A 19,859-nucleotide genomic window follows, 5' to 3' on the forward strand; every position below is an offset into this window, starting at 1 on the left:
AACATGCATGGAGCTTGTGAAAAATGAAGGAACAGCTATTAACATTTTGGGTTGGATCATTAAAACTTAGTTTCTCCTTGTGCCTGTTGAATACAAAACTGACAGGTGGGCACAAGAGGGCCTCCCAGCCAGTACCCTGGTTGATCTGGATGTGAGTGGAGACAATTCACAGTGCACTGGAAAAATATGCCTGATACAAAAATGGAGATGGTCTTGCAGGTGTTGTGCTCTTGAAACCACTTTATCCAGACCAATATTCCCTGTCAGTCTAAACAAATGCAAGGGAAGCAACAAGTAGAAATGAATTCTTGAGAAGTCACAGAAAGTTTTGCTTTATTTCCTAAGCCATGAATTCATAAATGCCTGTCCAGAACAGGCTTCCCTGTAGGCAGAAAAGGGAAAGATGACCTGTTTTAAATGGAAGAGAAGCTATAATTATGACTGGAAGAAATTCTGAAACATTAATACTCTTGAACAGACACATTCACCTCTCAGTTAGGTGGAGCAATTTCTGTTGCTCCAGCACAGGTGGACACAAAATAGCTTCAATATTATTCTGTTGCAACCTCTCATAATTTCTTTCAACCTCCTCCCATAATCTTGCCTTCCTGCCACTTGTGAGGCTAGAATCCCATGTGCTTTACTACAACCTCCCTTTCACAGTGATTTTGCTTTGTCTTTTGTTCCCTCATGCGTCATTATGCTTGAGTACTCAACAAGTTTCATTCTAGATGTTTGCTGTAACAGCACAAATCAGAAGATGTCCTGCATATGTGTGTGTATACATGTAATAAAAAATGCATAGTTAAAAATTAAGATAGAATTCCATAATTGTCAAAATATAAGTGCTCCAAAATCATTAGTTAATCCCTTTCCCTTTCTTTCCTTCAACAAAAGGAATGAGATTGCCTTTAGTATTAAAGAAAAATTCAGGTTGAAAAGGACCTCAGTAGGTCATCCAGTCCAACCTCCTGCTCAAAACAAGATCAGCCCTAATGCCATAAAATTTCATCCTTTTGAGGTTTATTTAACTGTACTGGTATGACTGGTAAATTCATTCTGACTACAGAATGAATTTAAGAAAAGAAAAAGCCTTGATACCTTCTCTGGTATCTCATGACTCCCAGCCATACTGAGCTCCAGAATTCATCTGCTGCCCCCTTGCCATTTTAGGCTAGGCTGGCACCACAGAGCTCACAGATGCCCTATTTTAAGATTGAATGTGTCAATGTCTCTGAAAGACGCTTTGAAAAGTAGTAGCCAGTCAGCTCTTCTGTGTTTACAAATATTTTATTTTGTGAGAATTTAAAGCCCCCGTAACCATAGAATAAATATGGCACCCTCCCTCCCCCACTCTTTGGACAATTTCAGCATTTCTGCAGGTTGTTTTGTAGGAAAGAGGGGCAAGTTGTTGAACCTCTGACATCAAGTGACCTAACAAAGCCTAAGAACATAATTAGCCCAAGCAAAAGTACGGGAGACCGGCATTAAATTCTAATGTGTATGAACAAGCTCATGATCAGATTCAAAATCAGAATCAAAATGATAAGCAGACCCAACCAGAGATCCACATCTCTATTTGCCCAACACCAGCTGCTGAGAATAACTTAATTCTATTTGCAGTCTAATCATCAGCATGTGTACTAAAGGAGGACAGTATTTTTAAGTATCTAGGGAGTAAATGTATCAGAGACAAATGTAAGTCCAGAAACAGAATCTGCTCACACCCAGGTTGAGCAGACAGGGTCAGGTGCGTTAAAGGTATTAGAAGGATTAAATGTGCTAGCAGACAGAAAGCCTAGTAGAGTTTTATTAAGATAGAGAGAGATGAATATTATTAAGCCTGGTGATCATACATGTCATTTTGGGAGAGAAGGTATTAGAAATGGAAGCAAACATCATTAACAGCAACTAAAGGAACAGTTTCATCTGCATACATAAATATTTTAGCCCTTGCTCTTCCTCTGGGTAGGTCATTAAAGAAATGCTAAGAAAAAATAGTAATAAAAAAGAGGATGAAGCATTCACCCTGAAGGCATTCCACTGAAAACATGAGTACAAGGTTAAGAAATGCAGGGAGAAATGAGAGTAAAGGGCCATCCTATGTGCACTTTGAAAGCAGTGTAACATTTCTGATGTTTGTACAAACAAGACTAGGACCTGGCTGTGCCATCTCAAGGCTGAAGGTTCTGAATAGCAGCATGTACATGGGATTTATTACTGCCTTGGGAACTTGGAATACTCAAAATCAGCTTGCAGTCACATTTGGAGCACTGACTTTAATAGGAGACTGGGAGAAAATGCTTGAGGATATGGTTTTCATAGGGATCAGCTCATCAGCCCAGGGATCACCTCATCAGGACTTTTGCCTTTGTGAAGCATTGGGAAGGTGTTTAAACATGAATGGAGATACAATGTGGAAAGTTTGGGCTTCATATCACTTAACACATGAGAAAAACACACTGCTGAGATTTGCATGGGCTGTGTCATGCCATAACATTGCTCATGCCCAAATCCTCACTCCGTCATGTTCAGGCTCTTTCCAGAACTAGAAACAGAGATATCTCCCATTAGTCTCCTTGATGTGTCAGTAAAAAGTCACTGTCTTGTCACTATTCCAAAGCTTGAAAAGGAGGGTTGTCTTTGCTATAGTGAAATGCAAATCAGCTTTCCCAGGCTTCCATCCACAGCAAGGTGTCTTTTGGAAGTGGCAATAAAGTGTTTCCTAAGAACCACCTTCTCTTTTCCCTGTCATGAATGAATATCAGTTCAGAGTGATGCCGCTCTATCTGTAGAGTTAAAGCTGGCAGGTAATTCATCATCCTACACTAAGTTGACTCATTAGAAACTCCAGAAACTTAGATATTCATATCTTTCCCTTTATTCTTATTTCACAAAGTTTCCTGTCCCTCTGTTTTGTCCTCTGTTGCTAAATTGCAATTATCATGGATCTTTGATCTCTTCACCTGTGGGTGACCCACTCATCCATCACCACAGAGACTTTTTTAGACAGTAAAAATCCAAGACTTTCTGCAGATTGAAATAACCTTTAAAGATAGCACCTCTCTGTAGAACAGCCATAAAGGTTGCATCCAAATGGAGGTGTGTGTGTGTGTGTGGAGGGGTGGCATTTCCAACTCAAAGCAGTAAACGATCATTAGTGATTTAAAAATCAGATTTTATTTCAAGAAAGGATATGTTTGTGGCTTTAAAAAAAAATCCTGTCCTTTTCAAGCTTTTAGTTAACATCTTCCTTGCACTTTCTGATAAATGGCATCATCTCCATGTCCAGAAACTAGGATTCTACAGAAAATCACAAGTAGCTTTGACCTTGAGTAGGTACGTAGGTAGGTAGAATTGGACATGTGAGTGGACAGTTTCTGTTGTTTTGTCCTGGTCACCTGGAACATGTGCAATCTATCCAGAGCTTTCAGCTGGATTTGGTGTGTGGGAACTGAATAGCTCAACAGTATGAATATTGTATGTCTGTTCAGCATTTCCTGACAGCATGATCCGTATTAGATATCTATGGTACAGCTAATTTGCAAAGTTATGATGAACCTGCCTAGATTATTCTAAATGTGAAACTGACCTGTTACAACTATCAGGCAGGTTGGATATACAGAAATCTCAGAGAAAAGTAGAGAAGATCCAGAATCTAGTTGGACTCATTTCTATAGCAAAAAAATTGAACTTGCCTAGAATAATGTCTGTTTTTCCCTCGATATATAAGCTTCAACAGTTCTATTTCAAGACCACTTTCATTTCTCAGGACTCATTTTTACCTGCAGTGAGTGGTGTTTGGATCTACAGCTTATAAAAGATTCAGTTTAAAAAAGAATAACATAAAACCCAACACTGAATTCTGCCCTATTCCAAATACCAAAATGAATCGAGGGTACATTTCTATCCTTATGAGAGATTTTTTTAATTTATTTTTTTTTTCATGTTTTTTACTTTTCAGCTAAAACTCCATTTTTGCACAAGCAATACCCAATGGTATCTCTTTAAAATTTTAATTGAACATAAGAGTTGCTATTCGTTCACACTTCATCATTGAAAGGGGCAAAAGGGAGGCAGATCAGAAATTACCATATTTATGACACATTGATAATGAATGTGAAATGCCATCCTCTAGCAATTTTCTTAAGCTCTGTGCTCTGTCTTCTAAGTTATTCCATGGGATTAGTCCTGCACTTCTGCAGCACCAGCCAGATACCTTCTGTGGTTCACCTTGGGGTATCTCAGGCATTTGGAAACTCAGAATTTCCAATTGCAAACATTTTGAGCCTAGATCTGGTACATGTAACGTTTGTTGAGGAAAAATGGGAAACATTACAACAGCAACAGTTGTCTCTTGCAATCGTATGGGAATCTGTGCCCAAAGCTGTGCATTGGATTATTGACAAGGAAAATCCAGCCCTGATGTGCCCACTGGATTTAGTGAGGGATAATATTACCCAAGCACACACAAACAAGTCTTATTATCAGGCTGGGCAGTAGGGCTCATAACTCTAGGAGTTTTCTAAAACAACATGCTTGGGAGAGACGGCTTCTAAAATAACAGTCTGCAGAATTCTAGGCCCAATAACTAAGGCTCCAGTAAGTCCTAAGTACTACCACCTCACTTTAAAGCCCCTAAAGCTGAAGAGTTCATAATACTTCTAGGAGCAGGGTACCATTACGAAGGATGCGGTGCCATTGCAGCTGACTCCTGTCTACACTGGAGTCATTGATGTGCTGCTTTTGGCCCTGGAGGCTCAGGCCATCCTTCTGCTTTAGGGATCATTAATACTCATGTGACTGGGCAGTTACCAGCCAAAACTAGGGCACTGTTTTTTTTTTTTCCCCTTAGTCTTCCATCAACTCCTTTAGCTGTCCCACTGTACAAACGTGTATGTGAGTACCATTGGCAGCAAAGGGCTGGGGGTTAGGACCATGCAGCTTGAGAAGGCAGACAAAATTAAAAAGCTAGCAGTTGTATTCTAGATTGTGCCACACTTGATGCTCTTTCCATTACAGTGCTGAGTTTGAAGTAGTCTAGCACTCCTGACCCCCACACTCCAGAGCATTGCCACTGTTCTCATCTCTGGAAACAAGTGTGGATGTGAAGCTGGGGAAGATTGGTTTGGCTCCAGGAGTTGCCTGCAAATGCTGTTCAAGAAGCACAAAAATCTATTGGGCTCTTGTGGTAATGGTGTCTGACAGAAATACCCATCAGAGGGGACAATGAAAATTTCACACTTTGCTTGGCAATGCAGCTCATAGCTATTACCCTTTCGGAAAAGTGGACAAGTACAAGAACGAGGCAGGTGTTTCTTGTTCTGAAGTAGATATTGTAAGGCACTCACCATCAGCAATGCTATTTGGTCCATTTTTGCTCTGTTGCACTGTCTGCACAATAATACCACTTTGGGCTTAATGACTGGGCAGCCTCATATGGTAAGGGCTGCAATAAGGTGTGAAATAAAGATTTAGTAGCATAGTATTCCAAATGCAGTCTCACAAAGGAGTTCATTACAGTTCCATTAAAACTGTACAGCTAGCATTAAAAACAGGTAAGAAATGAAATAAACAAACAAACAAACAAATAAACCCCACAAAGTTTCTGCGCCAGCGGTCACACTGCACAACTAACAGGCACTGTTTCTTGCTCTGGGACAGATTGCACAACTGTCACTGTTAGCACAGTTGTCTGATTATAGACATAGGACCCGGAGGTCTCAGAAACTGTCAGCCCATAGGATTAGGAGTTCTTGCCTAAGCAGAAGAGACTTTGTTCATGTTGGTGAATACCATCCATCTTTCACAGTTCCCCAGCTCACAGTATGGCTGGAAGGTATTGAGCACAAGAAACTTAATTGGGTCAAACATTTCAGTTCGTATCAGAAACCCATTTAAAAAGGAAAGGGCTGCTCATGCATCTCTGAGGGCAACCACTTTGCTCCTATTGATTTCTAAATGGTTTTAGTCTTGGTCTCCAACAGATCTTCAGAAACTTTTTTTTTTTTTCCACACAAACTTCTGGATTTGTCTGAAGGTGGTGAGGGGTTTTAATAATTATTCCCTCTTGAAATATTGTAGAGAAGATGATTTGAAATGGTGAAAGCATTCGTTTTGTATATTTTCTGAGCTGAGACAAATTTCAGAGCCAAAGCACAGAAACGTCATCAGTTCAGTGTAAAGATAGGTTGAAAAAGATGTTGATGGAATAGAAATAAAGAATTTTATGAATCCATTAATGGATTTCTTCCTATACGTAGATGTTTTGAAATGTCAAGTTTTCATTCAAAACTGGAATGGAAAACATTTTTCCTTTTGCAACAGATTTCACAGTCTGGGAAATCTATTTGCACACCATCAAGTTTTTTTGTTTGTTTGTTTGTTTTTCCCCAGTAAAAATAATACTCTGTGTCAAATTTCAAGAAACATCTGGAAATTTGTCTTTATTAAGCTATGTATCACTCTTTTCTATTCCATTCTTCTGTCTATGTTTCTGTCTGTCTTTGCCACCCCATAAATCTGTAAGGTGAAGTCATTTAAATGTTCAAATAAGTGTACAAATATAGTTAGGCAATTTTATTCACCTAGGTGGCAACTTTTCAATATCAATCTGTCTTCTTTGTCCTTTTATAAGATATCTCACAGGAGTAATAATAAAACTGATCCCCATATATGAGAGACTAAAAGCATTTGCATCAAAGCTTCTCATGTGCAGAAGGCACAGGCATACTCTCCATGAGAGTTTAGCTGATTTCTGGTTCTGCCACAGATCCTGTTTTTGTCTTTGGGCAACTTCTTTGATCTCTGCTTCCTGCTGTCTTGGGGAAGAAGTATGTAACTTTTGTGCTGGCTATTGAGGTTTTAGTTCTGTGACAGAGGAACTGGGTAAACATTATGGTGTTAGTTTTTGATTTTAAGGGGCTAGGGGTGTCCCTAAGTCCCATGTGAACATGAGCTATAATTACAAATATTGACTTTTAAGGGACATGTGTGCAACCCAGTTGAAGGCTACCAAACTGAGGCTATAGAAACTTAATGTATTCAAACGGTGCAGTGCTGTGTGTAAGAGGATATGATTTAAAGTAATGCATTTTAACACAGCATTATACACTTGCCAAAATGATTTTCCTTAGTTAAAGTCCTGGTTTTAAATGACAGTACATCAAGACACATCTTGAATTAACTTGGCCAAAAGCTTCTTGTGACAAATAGCTGGTGCAGCAGTACAGGGTACAACTGACTCACACTCTGCAGAGACACCTTTTCCTGCCTTGTATTTTGGACATTTCTGTGGGTTGGTAAAGATGAAGCTTGACTTATGAATGATGTTTTGAGCTGGACATTGCTTCTCTATGTGCAGATGAACAAGAGGGAGAAAGTATCCAGCTTCCCTGTCTGCACTGGTGGTGTTTAGAAGTACATGGGGGAGACAGATGGTGACTACAGAGTTGAAGACTTTGTAAGGGCAGTAGAATGCAACTGTCCTATGCAGAACCAGTTACTCCAGTAATGTGAGAAGGTGTGAGACACATCCCTGAGTCACCACCTACCACCAACCTCCTGACTCTGAGCCAGAGGTGTAGAATTTGGGCAGGAGAATGGCCAAGGGACTGAGGAGTCCCTGGCCTGGCAATGCCAGGTGATCAGTTTGAGTTGCCCCAGGGAGCCCCACTTTGGGGAAAACTTCCCTTGAAGCAGTGCTCAACCAGGATGTTCCTTTCGGTTGTAACATCAGGGCTGGGACCTTGGTGTTCAAGTGTCCCCCTCTAAAGGCTAGAAAAGTTTGCTTTCTGCACAGAACATGACAAGCCCCGCAATACCACAGTCGTTCTCAAATCAACAGTCCTTACAAATGGCATCCAAATCCAAGGAAATATTAATTACGACCAAAAATACAAATTTAGCAGACAAGTCTTTTGGAAAAAGTGATTTATCTGACTAAGCAGAATTATTAATTACCAGTTTATCAGTAGCTTGACATAAAACACATAATTATATTGGCAAATCATTTAGTAATTAGGGCACAAGTTAATTGCTGTCATTCACCAGCTGCATAAAATCTCCATGAGGCAAACAATGGGACCCCAGTGGGGTAGAGACAATTTTAACACACTTCTTCAATTAATAAAGTTGAAACTATAAAACCAACATAATTGCAGTGGTTGACAAGAGAGTGTGTGCATGAGTATGGGTAGAAATGAGGAATAAGAGTTTTGACAAACTAATGGCAGTAAATTATCAAGATTTAATGATTTCCTAAAATACTTCTGTTTTGAGGAAAACCATAGTCTAAAAAGAAAAAGAAAGGAGAGCCAAAAGTTGTACTGGAATAGAAATGGGTGGGTGTCACTGGGTTATTCTGAACAAATCTGTGGAAAAATGAATGCCTGGTATTTATGGACTTCTCATAGGGCCTAAAAGGATTTATGTGATCTAAACAAAAAAAATGAAGTATCTTCCTACCTGCTTGTTAGAGTTTTTGTTTTTGTTTTGTTTTGTTTATTTGATTGCTGCTGTTGCAAAACATAGTCTGGCTGGGGAGTTTGGGCACTGAACCACTCCACAACCTGACCGTACTTGGCCAACAAGAATTCTGAAATAATGAATTAACTGTTTCTTGCCACTCAGCACTATCTTCAGATATAACAGTTTCTAAAAACTTAATACGTAGGAGATACTTTTCCTCATAGGTTTTGTATCTTGAAGTTGATTTCAGATCATGATTGCCTTTTTTTTTTTTTTTTAATATTTATTCAAATTAGAACAGTACTTCAAAAAGCAATAGCTGAGACACCAAATATTTATGAGACTCCAAGAGCTGGGAATAAGCAAGCAACCAGCACATGTTGCCAGCTTGGCAGTAGCTGCAGGGACTGCAAAACAGAACACACCAGGAAGCAGTGCTCCTCCAGTCATGGCTCTTTGTCACATCTAATTCCCTGCATCACCATTGCCCTTGGTTTTAACTGACATTAGGTGATGATGCAGCCAGGTAAACTCAGTTGAATTGGCTACTCAGAAGAGATTAGCAGAGCATTCAGTTTATTTTCTTTCCACTGGTTACACCCCTATTTTGAACAGGTAGCAAAGAAAAGAAAATGATTTAGATTAATTCAATTTATCTTTTGGTATTTAACATGAGAGTGAAACCACCTTCATGCCTGCACATGGAGAAACAGTCAACCACAGAGAAACCTGTGGGTTTCTGGTAGTCCTCTGGAGGAGTCTGTCTTTATGCTGATTGCAGAATATGGCCAGGCTGCTTATAAAGCTCAGTCAAGTGTCAGGCTACCTGGACTGAACCTAAGCAGGAAGATCTAGATCTGGTGAAAGGGAATGGATTTGTCAGGCCATTGCTGATATCTGTTTGGAAAGGTAGGAGTTGTATATCTATCAGTTACCTAGAGTTCTGCTTCACTGCCCTGTTGAATCACTGGTAACTTTATTGTATCTCCTCCTCCTCCTGTTTATCATTTGCACTTCTATCCTGAGCCAAACTAGGACTTGTTGTGTAAGGTGCTGTGCAAACACAGAATGGGAGATTACACAGACAGGCAAAGCAGATGATCAGGGCACCCACCTTTGAAATGACTTGTCTGGGTCCTCTGTCAGAGTGCTGGGACTAGCACACACTTCTGTCCTGTTCAAGGTGCCTTCAGGTACTTATGCAATGTGAAAAGCTTCTCAGTATGCATGGAAGTAGGAGAATCCATCACTATTAATTGGACTGTTCTTGGGTAATCTGCTAATTTTCCTCAGCTTTGTGCAAAGACATTGAAAGGGAGAGACAGAAAGAAAGAGACTATAGCAGTTTTAGAGTTTCACTCCAATTAGACTATTTCCTGATATTTTAGATAGCAGAAATAAATGTGAAATGTAGATGGAATATTAATAATCTAAAATTGGCTTTAACATTTAAATCAAAGTACTGAAAACAAGCCTGGGTCAACATGTTTCAGGCAAGAACTTTCCTTGTAAGAATCCTCAGCCATTTGCAAAGGAGACCCTTTGCAGAGGTGATGGCACATATTCAGCTGTGAGAACTGGAAGTCAAAGAACCACAGGTGTTGGCTAGCTAATAGCTGTTAAATCACCCCCTCCTCAGGTGAATCTTTTCTTTTTGTCATTAGCTTTAATAACAATAGCAGTCATAATGATACCAGTGTTTAATTAACAGCTAAAATGTCTGAAAAGTTGGTATTGGAAGATATCTCCATTTTGTGATGACAAAAAAAAAAAAAAAGATCAGTCTGACTGTTCTGGATTGCTCACTCTTAAATGAGGTGGCTGAACAGTGATGATGCCTCAACAAATATGTGGAGCAGTGGGTTAGGTTCCCTTGGCTCACTCAAAGAAATCTTAAGCACAGCATGGAAACAGGCTAGGAAGAATTGGTCCCTATGTGGCAGCATGGGCGAACAGACCGGGTGAAAGTACTGTACTGTGAATGAAAAATGGCTGGAAAACCATATGGGGAGAATAGCTGTCTGTAGTTAAACTGGAAGGATGTATTGAGAGGGATCGCACAAGCTGCTGTCCTGAAACTATTCTTAACAGTTTGAATGATGGAATAATAATATGATCATTAAACTGAGGCTGATGTTGAATGAGGTGATACTGTAAATGTGCTGGAGAATGAAAATGGAGACATGATTTGGAAAAGGAAATAGCATGCAATTCAACAAGGTGAGTGTAAGTTTCTCTACTTGGCAGGAATAATATGCTGTGCAAACACAAAGAAGAAAACAGTTAGCCAGGTACTATTTCTAGGACAGTGGGAGTAGAGAGGATAAAAAATGAAGCAGTTTCAGACAATGAAAATAATGCAGATCTCATTCTGGGATACAGACCAAGGAGGTTTCCTGCAGCATGTGTGGTATAACCATCTCTGGGACCCAGTAAGGCCTTACTGGGATGCCAGGTTTAAGTTTGGTCACCGTATTTCAGGTGGTGCAGATGAGCCTAGAAAGCATTGGGAACTTGAAAGCTGCTGCCAGGAAATTTGAAGAAACTGAGTGTGATTAGCCCGGGGAAGTGATAACCGAATTCAGTGTGAAAACGGGCTTAACTTGTAGTGAACTATTTATGTTAGATGCCAAGAAAAGATTTCTAACAGTAAGGTAGTTATGCACTGGAAGTAATTATCAAGGGAGGGTGGTGATTTACCATTGCTGAGGTCCTGAAGTGCACTTAGGTGTGAAAGAACACTTTGGGCAGTGCTGAGGCATCAGCAGGGCTGGGAGAGGCTTATGAAGCTCTCTCAGACTCCCTCTTCCTCTGTGATTCAGTGATCCAGCAGAAATATGAATTCTGAAGATGGTGAGAGAAACTTTTTCCTTCAAAGTTTGTAGTCCCTATTTTGCATATCTAAAGGCTACAGCTCAGCTCTTAGATGTTTATTCCAAACAAAGTTAACTCCTGAAGCTTTCTTAGCGTGGCAAAGCTTCATCAAGCGCCCATGAGTGTAGGTGGGAAAATTAGCTAGCTAATTAACTGACATTCGCAAATGGGTTGAAGAGAGCACAGAAATCAGCCACTTTGGAAAAGCAGAGAGATTTAGGCTCATACATTAAAATCTCCACTGGGACCATTTCATTAGTGTCGGCACAGGGCAGAGCGTCCTGTCAGCGGCGTCCTGTGCAGCACACTCAGATTTGCTACTCCAAAGCAGAAGATCCAGAAGACCGCCCAGAGAAGCCAAAAATGTCTACATCCAACACACAAAAGATTAAAATCTTCTTGTCTGAAAACCAAGTACAGATAAATTCATTCAGAGAAGAGTATCCACACCCTACCAAGCCCACATTCAGCTATGTGTGATATCCCTAGGAGGGCAGACATAGGGTGGAGACAAAACTATAGATCTGGGGTGATCATATCAACTCCTTGTCAATCTGAAATATAATTAGGATTATTCCTAAAGGCATACTCATCTGTCATTCAGGTTTTGTGTTCAGAGGATGGCAATTAAGTGCTATTAATATGAGAAACTCATTGATCCAATCACTGCTTGTGCATGATTTGCACAGACATTAACTTAGTCTAGTTTGGTCCGTGAACATGATTCAGTTATGCATATAATAATGATGATGATAATGACAGTAAAAATAATATAGTGAGCACTTATTTCTTGAGCAATGCTCATATCTATTTATAAAAGCACATTTCACTATGCTAAAAATGTTTGAAAAATTGCATTTTTTTCTTTGTGGAATTCTGAATTAGTTTTCATTCCACAGAGATAAGCAAGTCACTTTATTTATTTATTTATTTGTTTATTTTTAATCCTGCTTTCTATACTGCTCTCAATTCTTCCATATCCTTTTTCTACTTTGGCAAGCTTAAAGAAAAAATAAATCCTTTTAAATTTATCTCTGTTTTTCAAGCTCCTCTTTTTCCAGGTACTTCTTAGTGGAAATGATCTTGACAAATGTTACAATTAAAATGAAGCAAACCAATACAAAATTATTGGGGGAAAAATACAAAGGAAAAAAAAAAAAACAATACAAAGGAAAAATACAAAAAATACAAAAAAATACAAAAAAAAATACAAAGGAAAAATACAAAATACAAAAAAAGAAGAAATACAAATATTTTTTTAAAGGAAGGCAAAAACATGACAAGCTATGATAAAGACACATGTTAGAAGAGTCGATTAAAAAAAAATCCTAGAAAAAATATGACTAGTTCTACACCTCCCAGATACGAGTTCTCCTTTATACACTTAGGGATTTGAAGAACTCCATACTGTCTTATGGTATTGGATAGCAACCTCCAACTGTTTGTTATTCTACCCTGATTTAAGATTAGAAGATGAAACCAAACCCAGCTGAAATTGCAAGACTAGGCAGGAAGCATACTAAAATATTATTTGCGATACAACAACACCTGACCTGTAAAAATATCAAAATCAAAGACCCTCATGCCCCAACTACTTTAATCACTGCTTAAGTGTTCACCTGCTTTCTCTCCATCCCTCAAAAAACTCTTACTCTAAACTCATAACTTGTGATTACTCCCCAGGCTTAAAATTTTGCAGGTGCTTCTGTGCTTTACTGAACTGAAGCCATAATGAACATTTGACATCTAGGACTATTTCTGCAGTTAATAACAATATGTGATATGCTATAGGAACATTCATATCCATCTTGCTTGGATAGAAGACAAAGCAAGCTCAGGGGAAAGAAATCTTAATACAGTAATATCTTAGACAGTGGCAGAAAAAAGCAATGAAAAATACTGGCACAGCTAATGCCTCTTTGTGCAATTATTCCCACTTTTATAAGTTTGCCCCTGTGTGAAAGTTTTCTCCTTTAAAATGGGCTGGCAAAGATAATCCATTAATTCAACAGCACTGGAAAGTTAACATTTTTTCCCTTCATTAGCAAGTTCAAAATTGCATTTTATTTCCATTTTGATGAGATTTTTATGAGTTAGAAGAGATGAAGTTGAACCCCAGGAGCTTAATGGACCCAGAAAGATCGCAGATACAGGATTGAATTCAATGAACCGTGAGGAGTTTAGTAAATTAATTAAATTTAAGAAAATAATGATTTTTTTGTCTGCTGGATTAAAAATGCTAAAATGCAATGAAAAGTTAATTTAATGATAAAACTTTTCCCCTAAATTTATTTTGCATTTGTATTAAATAACTTCTGCAAATCTTAAAAAGAGGTAGAGGACTTGTAGAAAAATAATTATTAAACTGTTTCCTGATTCCCTACTGTATCCTGAAATCATTTCAGTCTAAAGACTGTCATTTAGAATTGTGATTAGACTACTTCGGGGTGTCTGTAGGGCTTTCCAGACCCACACCTCCTCTGCAGCTCTTTGATGGTTCATGTTGCAGGAGCAGCTGAACTGATGAGAAGTGGGGCTGATCTCCTGAAGTTTGTAGCCCAATATGTTCATGTGTCTGTGATGCAAAGACATGAGGTTATGAGCTATGAGACTTTCTAGTGACAGAAACTCTCATCTCCCCTTCCAAATGAAAAGGATGAAGGATTAAAATTTGTTTATTAAGCTGTTTGTGTCCCAAGAGTAGGGTGTTTTTTTACATCTGGTATAAGTTGCTTCTTTATTTGGTTCCACCCAGTTAGCACTTTGTAGCATTTCTTACATTGTATTTCAGACAAAAGAAAAATCCAATCTCCAAGACTGTCTTCATGCACTTTTTACTGATGAAAACAAACAAACAAAAAAAGCAACCCCCTAAAATAAACATCGAACTGCTAAATAAAACTTCCACCTTCCTCAGCCCAATCAGATGCATGAACCTAGCAGATCAGTGAATGTGTTGGAACAAAATCTACTTTAATTCTCAGTAGCTTAGTGGTTTTGTTGTTGTTGTTGTTGTTGTTTTTCTTTTATTCTCTTTTCACACGTGATGTCAGACATTGCAGAGCCAGCTCCTGCCACGTCCGCAGCCTGTGTGATACTAAAGCAAACACAGATAATTTCAGCAATTAGCAGGGGATGTTAGTGTCACTGTGGAAACAGTGACAAGAAAACCTGCCACAAAGAAAGGTAAAAAAATATGATTAGAAAAGCATAATCAGCTCAACAGATCTTCCTTCTTTTCTTCCTCATGGGAAAACCATTGCAAAGAGTGACATTTCTGAAGCCTGTCATTATTGATGATGTGACAGATTCAGACGTAGCCATTGGAGGAATATGACTTTATTCTGCATCCCAAGACAATGCATTAGTTTCTTTTAAAAGAATGTTTGCCTTTGTCCCTTGATTAATGACCTGCCACTCAACAGCAGCTAACCAGTCTTCAAGGCATGGCTTCCAACAAAAAAATTAATCAGTGACTGAGAAATAGTGTGACCAAAACCAGAGAGGTAATCTCCTAAATTCTATCTGCAGAAGAATGAGTTGAAATTAGTCAAATAGTATCTTCTGTTCCGGTTGATGATCTTCACAGAGCATTGCTCTTTGGTGGAGCTAAGGCAGAGAGATGGGCTCCAAGGTCATTTGGTGTTGCTGAGATCCTATGGAAACCACCTTGGAATTGTAGTATTTGACCAGGACTACCAGATAGCACTGAACTCAAAATGCCCAAGGGCTGGGTGTTCATATGGCATGAGCTGCTGCTGATCATAAGCTGTGCTTATGCTTCATGAGTAGATAAAATGATAGCTTGGTTTAAAATGCATGCAAGACTGGTAGAAGATGACAGTCTATAGTAAAATGAATGATGCCAGGCATAAAGAATTGAATATGTATGTAGGGAAAGGGGACATTATTTGGATCCATTGGAATGTGGACTTCTGGTTACCTTGTTCCACTGTGCATTGCTGGTCACAGGTGCACCACATCAAGCTCAGTTCCTGCCATTCTGCAAGAGTGGCAAAAGCAGGAAGGACTGAATATATTGGTAGTTAAAAACAAGCGATAGGCTTAGGATCTCAGTCCAAGAGATTTTGTAGAAATTGCTTCTTGTGAAGTCTATCGTGGGATAGTTGAATATGAGTCAAAGTCACTGGGTTTCTATCTGTAGCCAGTGAGAAGGGGAGAAACAGTAAGAAGAAGGTGCCTACAGTTTTAATTTTTGTTAGTCCTTGTTGAGTTAAAAAAAAAAAATCTCATGAAAATGAACCCTTTGATATTTGGCATTTTCTCACTACAGGTGCTGTGCAGAGCATGGTCAAGACACCTTTTGGTCCTTTGTAGCAGAGAGCCATCAAAGACAGGCCTGAGGACTGGATCTAACTTGGAGACCGATTTTACCCCCTTTGTGAACAGCTAACTGCTGTACAGGCAGGAACGTGGGTGTTTGTGATCTCTCAGTGTGGGTTGTGCAGGCAGGCACTGACTTGCATTAGTCCCCCCTCAGTCTACTAGGGAAGGAGGAGGAATGAGAAGGCCCACTGCATTCAGCAGTTGAGAGACTCTGTTGAGAAGATGAAAATGTCCCTCTTTCTAATTGCAGTCAATGCAATGTTCTCTGCCAGATGATGACTGGCTTACTTTAAATTCGCTGTTTTTCTTATTTTAAATTACTCTAAACGCACAGAGTGCGTTAGGACTGTTTTCTCATTGACTCCTACCTCTAGGGATTTAAAGCTCATGCCCTCCCCACCCAAAATCTTTATTTCATATATAGCTGTTCTTTTGAGCAGAAAGATGAGCTGCAAAATTAACAGCCACCTAAGATTGTATTTGGACAAGACAATGTCAGTTTTTGTTTATCACCTCAGTGTGTTGCACCACATTAAGTCAAGTTCAGTGATGTGAGCTGTCTCAGCTGCACAGTGTTGGGTTGCAGCAAAGCTCAGGTTGGAGCCAGGCATGTCTAAGCTTCTTGTAGTTTATTTTAAGTGAAAGTCACCTAGTTGCTATTCACTGTCCTTTACCTAAGGTCTGTTACAATAAAATGTATTCCAGTCCAACATCTTGAAGTGTGCAGAGCTTCATTCCAGAGGCTGGTGACTTAGACAACCTCGCAGAAGCAGCAGGCTTCCTCTGTTCTTGCCATTTCTTATGAGCATGAGGTATGTGACCTCTCATATGAGGGAGGGATTGAAGAACACAAGGGCACACGTAAGTTGTGAATTCTTGTGTGGGAATGTGCTCCTTAAAAGTATCAGACCAAAGATGAAAAAAAAAAAAAAAAAAGGACCTCCAAGAACAGCATTTTTTCAATCCTTATCATAGCTCAGAAGGTCCTGTTTCCATGCTGGTGTTGTTGTAAGCAATGGAACTATTCCTCAGAATGAGCATTTTAAAACAAGTCATCTAATATCTTGCATAGAATCACTACTTTAATTGTTTTAAAGAGCTTTGAAGCAGTGTGTGGCAGTTTGGATAATATTTCTGGGCTCAGTTTATGAATTCTCTTTGATAGTAGGAAATCGCTATGTGGATTCCTGTTCTTCTGAAAACTCTGTAAGGGAATGTGGAGTTTTTGCTGTATTTATTTATTTTTTCTTTCATATGCTTCCCAGAATTGGAGAGAAAGGAAATATTTCTACATTGCTAGAATAGGGCTAATGCAAGGATTGCAATGGGAATGATAAAAGTTGATAGTCATCCATTAAAATGAAGCCTGCTTGACAACAAAATACCTCAGCTCAAGATGAACCTTTCTTTCAAGTCTAGCCTCTCAGGCAAGGTAGAAGAAACTAAATAATGAATCAGATACTGAGAAATTTGACCGCTCATCAAGGCTTGTCAGGGAATGCCCTGACTACAGAGATTAGAGGTTAAAAATGTTCCTTCTCTGGCCGCGTCTGAGGAGGTTTTAGCAGGGAAGGTCAGTCAGAAGAACAGTCATACACTTCTGTTCAGAATGGAGTAATTTCCTTGATCCCCTGTAGAAATCTAATCTAATATCCAAAAATAAAATAAAATAAAATAAATGCTCATGGCATACCTCCTTGCTAGGAAAGTGAGCAAATTAAATGCATAGAAACACATATTAGTCTCACAAAAGGTCTGTTTTCTTGTACTAGATAAAGCAAACAGGTCTTGAGGTGCCTGTATATTTATAATAATGTGTGTCATCCAAGTAGTTTGACTCAGAAATGCTGTGAATAGAGTCTGGAAAAGGATTGCCTTTCAGGTTTGAGGAGCCCAAATGAGACTACTTGGTTATCAAGGTCCCATTTACATAAAGGAGTAACGAAGTCCAGAAAATAAAATGCAGATGACAAGGGAAGAACCATTATTACTTTCTACTCGTGACAAATGGAGCTTAAATGGTCTTGGGATCAATTGAATAGGTTCCTTGGCTGTGGAACATTATGGGGGCTATAACACAATTGTAGTTAAGTCCTGCTGTTACATGCTCCCACAAAAGTGGTTTGAAGTCACCTCACAAAATGAATAGGAGTGTTCCTTCCTGCCTTGATACTTGCCTGGCTTCCTCAGTCTTTGCAGATTAAGCATGTCTGTCTTCTTGGTGTGTAAAGATTTCTAAAGAATGTTCCCTCAGCTGCAATATTACCACAAGATATTTGCTTCTTATCAGCCACATGATAGATTGTATTCATTCCCATTCAGGTAAATCTAGAGCAGGAGCTGGGATGTGGGTTTCACATACCATTTTAATTTACCTTTTGCTGCCTTCTGAGCATTTACCAGCAATTCTATTTATACTGCAGTCATAGAGGTTGTGCTCTGTTTCTTGTTCTGCTTTTATTTTCCAGGTGAAGAATAAGAAAGGAGTTTTTTGAAGCCTTTTACCTATTTTCAAATGCACCACTATCTTCCTGCAAAGTTAGAAGTAATGGTTAGAAACTCCAATAGGCTATTATCAGACTGATGCTGAGAATAAAATAGGTAGGATAAAGCTTTGATGGAGTCCTGAAAACAACTGTAACTACTTGTAGCTTAGAATTATACCTGCAGATTACCCAGATCTCTCTGAGTATGTTACAGTATCTGCCTTGATCTTGGCCACTTACTATCAGGTTTCCATACCAGTAAGCAAGATTTTGCAGTGAAGAAACAAACCTGGCTCTCATTAGAGTCACTGGGAACTTGTCTAGTCTGTGGCCACTGGGATTTGGTTTAAAGTCTCCATGTAAAGAAAGCAATGGATCCGACATTGTCTCATTGTGCTGGTGGTCCAGGGGGTGAGTGAAGGAATCCCTACAAAGATCTCTGTAGCACAACACAATTTTTCCAAGACACAAGCAGCAGGGACAAGCCATAGCCAGAGCTCAAGATACTGACCTTATTTTATTGTTTTTCTTATTATTAGGCTAATCACTCAAAGGAGACAGCTGCTGTACTCTAGGGTTATGCCTTACTGCCCTTGCCGGGAAGGCAACACAGCTATATCTTTTTCAGCAAAGGAGAGGGAGTCACAACACATATGCTCTGTGTGTGGTAGTGGCTCCCTAGCCTGAGGTTTGTCTTGGGACCGTGCAGAGGTTGGTGGGTACAGAGAAACCCTTGTGATAGGGAGCCAGGCAGGGGTCACAAGTAGTTTAATTACCCATAAAGGGAGAAAAGGAGACATCACATATCAGTAGAACATGGTTGCCAGTGGCATCACTGCCAGTACTGCTTGGTGCATGCAGTGTTGGGGTAAGAAGATACTTTTTAGAGGACAATAAAGCAGGACAGGCCTGTCACTCTCCCTCTCTTCCCTCACTCCCACCCATGGCATTTTCAGAGAACAGCGTGCAGCTAGAAACTCCTGTTCTGGAGCTGGAAGGACTGTGTCTGTCCTTGGGCAGTGAGGAACTAAACCCTGAGGAGAGAGAAGTGAGCTGTTGAGTTACATGCAACACACTTGCTGCTGCTCTTTATATTCCATACCCCGGTGCTTTAACCAGAGTAATTTAAACGTCTCAAGCTCTGGTGCCCCCATCACTATCCCAGGCACATTATTTTGCAAGCTAACTTATCTCACTATTTGCAGTTTTCCGTGTGAAATTCATGAGCAATTCCCCCTCCCTCCCTCCCAATCCTTTAATTTCACTGATTTTTTTTTTAATTTTTTTTTTTTGCTACATACTCTCTTTTCCTTTCCATGTCTCCTGTCTCTCACCCCAGCTCCTCTCCTTTTCCTCTGTATAAACAGGGCATGGCATCTAGGATTTTTAAAATGCTTAATCAAAGGGAGCTTTGATCACTTGCTTAAAACTAGGTCTCGGTAGTACATTCATTGCTAGGACACTAATATAGGTTAGAAAGCCACCAGTTGCCTTCAGCTGGCTTCCTGCATCCCTCTATTCATATTCCTATTCCTTACCACCTTCATCATCTAGAAAATATTTTAGAAGGGAACTGAGAACAAAATTCAGAAGATTTTTTTTTCAGTCTCAGTTCTCTAGAAGGATCTGTAATGAGCAAGCATTTTCTTCTTGAACTTTACATTGCTTGATAAGACAAGCCAA

The 19,859-nt window shown here is 39.5% G+C and overlaps 1 protein-coding gene across 1 annotated transcript in view; it reads left to right on the plus strand.

Annotated features, from left to right (window-relative positions):
• The window catches only part of LOC310901732 (uncharacterized protein), a 139,175-nt gene extending 119,675 nt beyond the window's left edge, over positions 1–19,500 (plus strand). The window contains exon 17 of the mRNA XM_083841967.1: positions 15,638–19,500. Within this exon, the coding sequence (XP_083698093.1) occupies positions 15,638–15,757 (120 nt within the window). The 3' untranslated portion in view covers positions 15,758–19,500. The remainder of the gene's footprint in view (positions 1–15,637) is intronic.
• Positions 19,501–19,859: the final 359 nt, after the last annotated feature.

Source organism: Anser anser (genome assembly GCF_964211835.1).
Source record: "Anser anser genome assembly, chromosome: 6".
NCBI lineage: Eukaryota > Metazoa > Chordata > Aves > Anseriformes > Anatidae > Anser > Anser anser.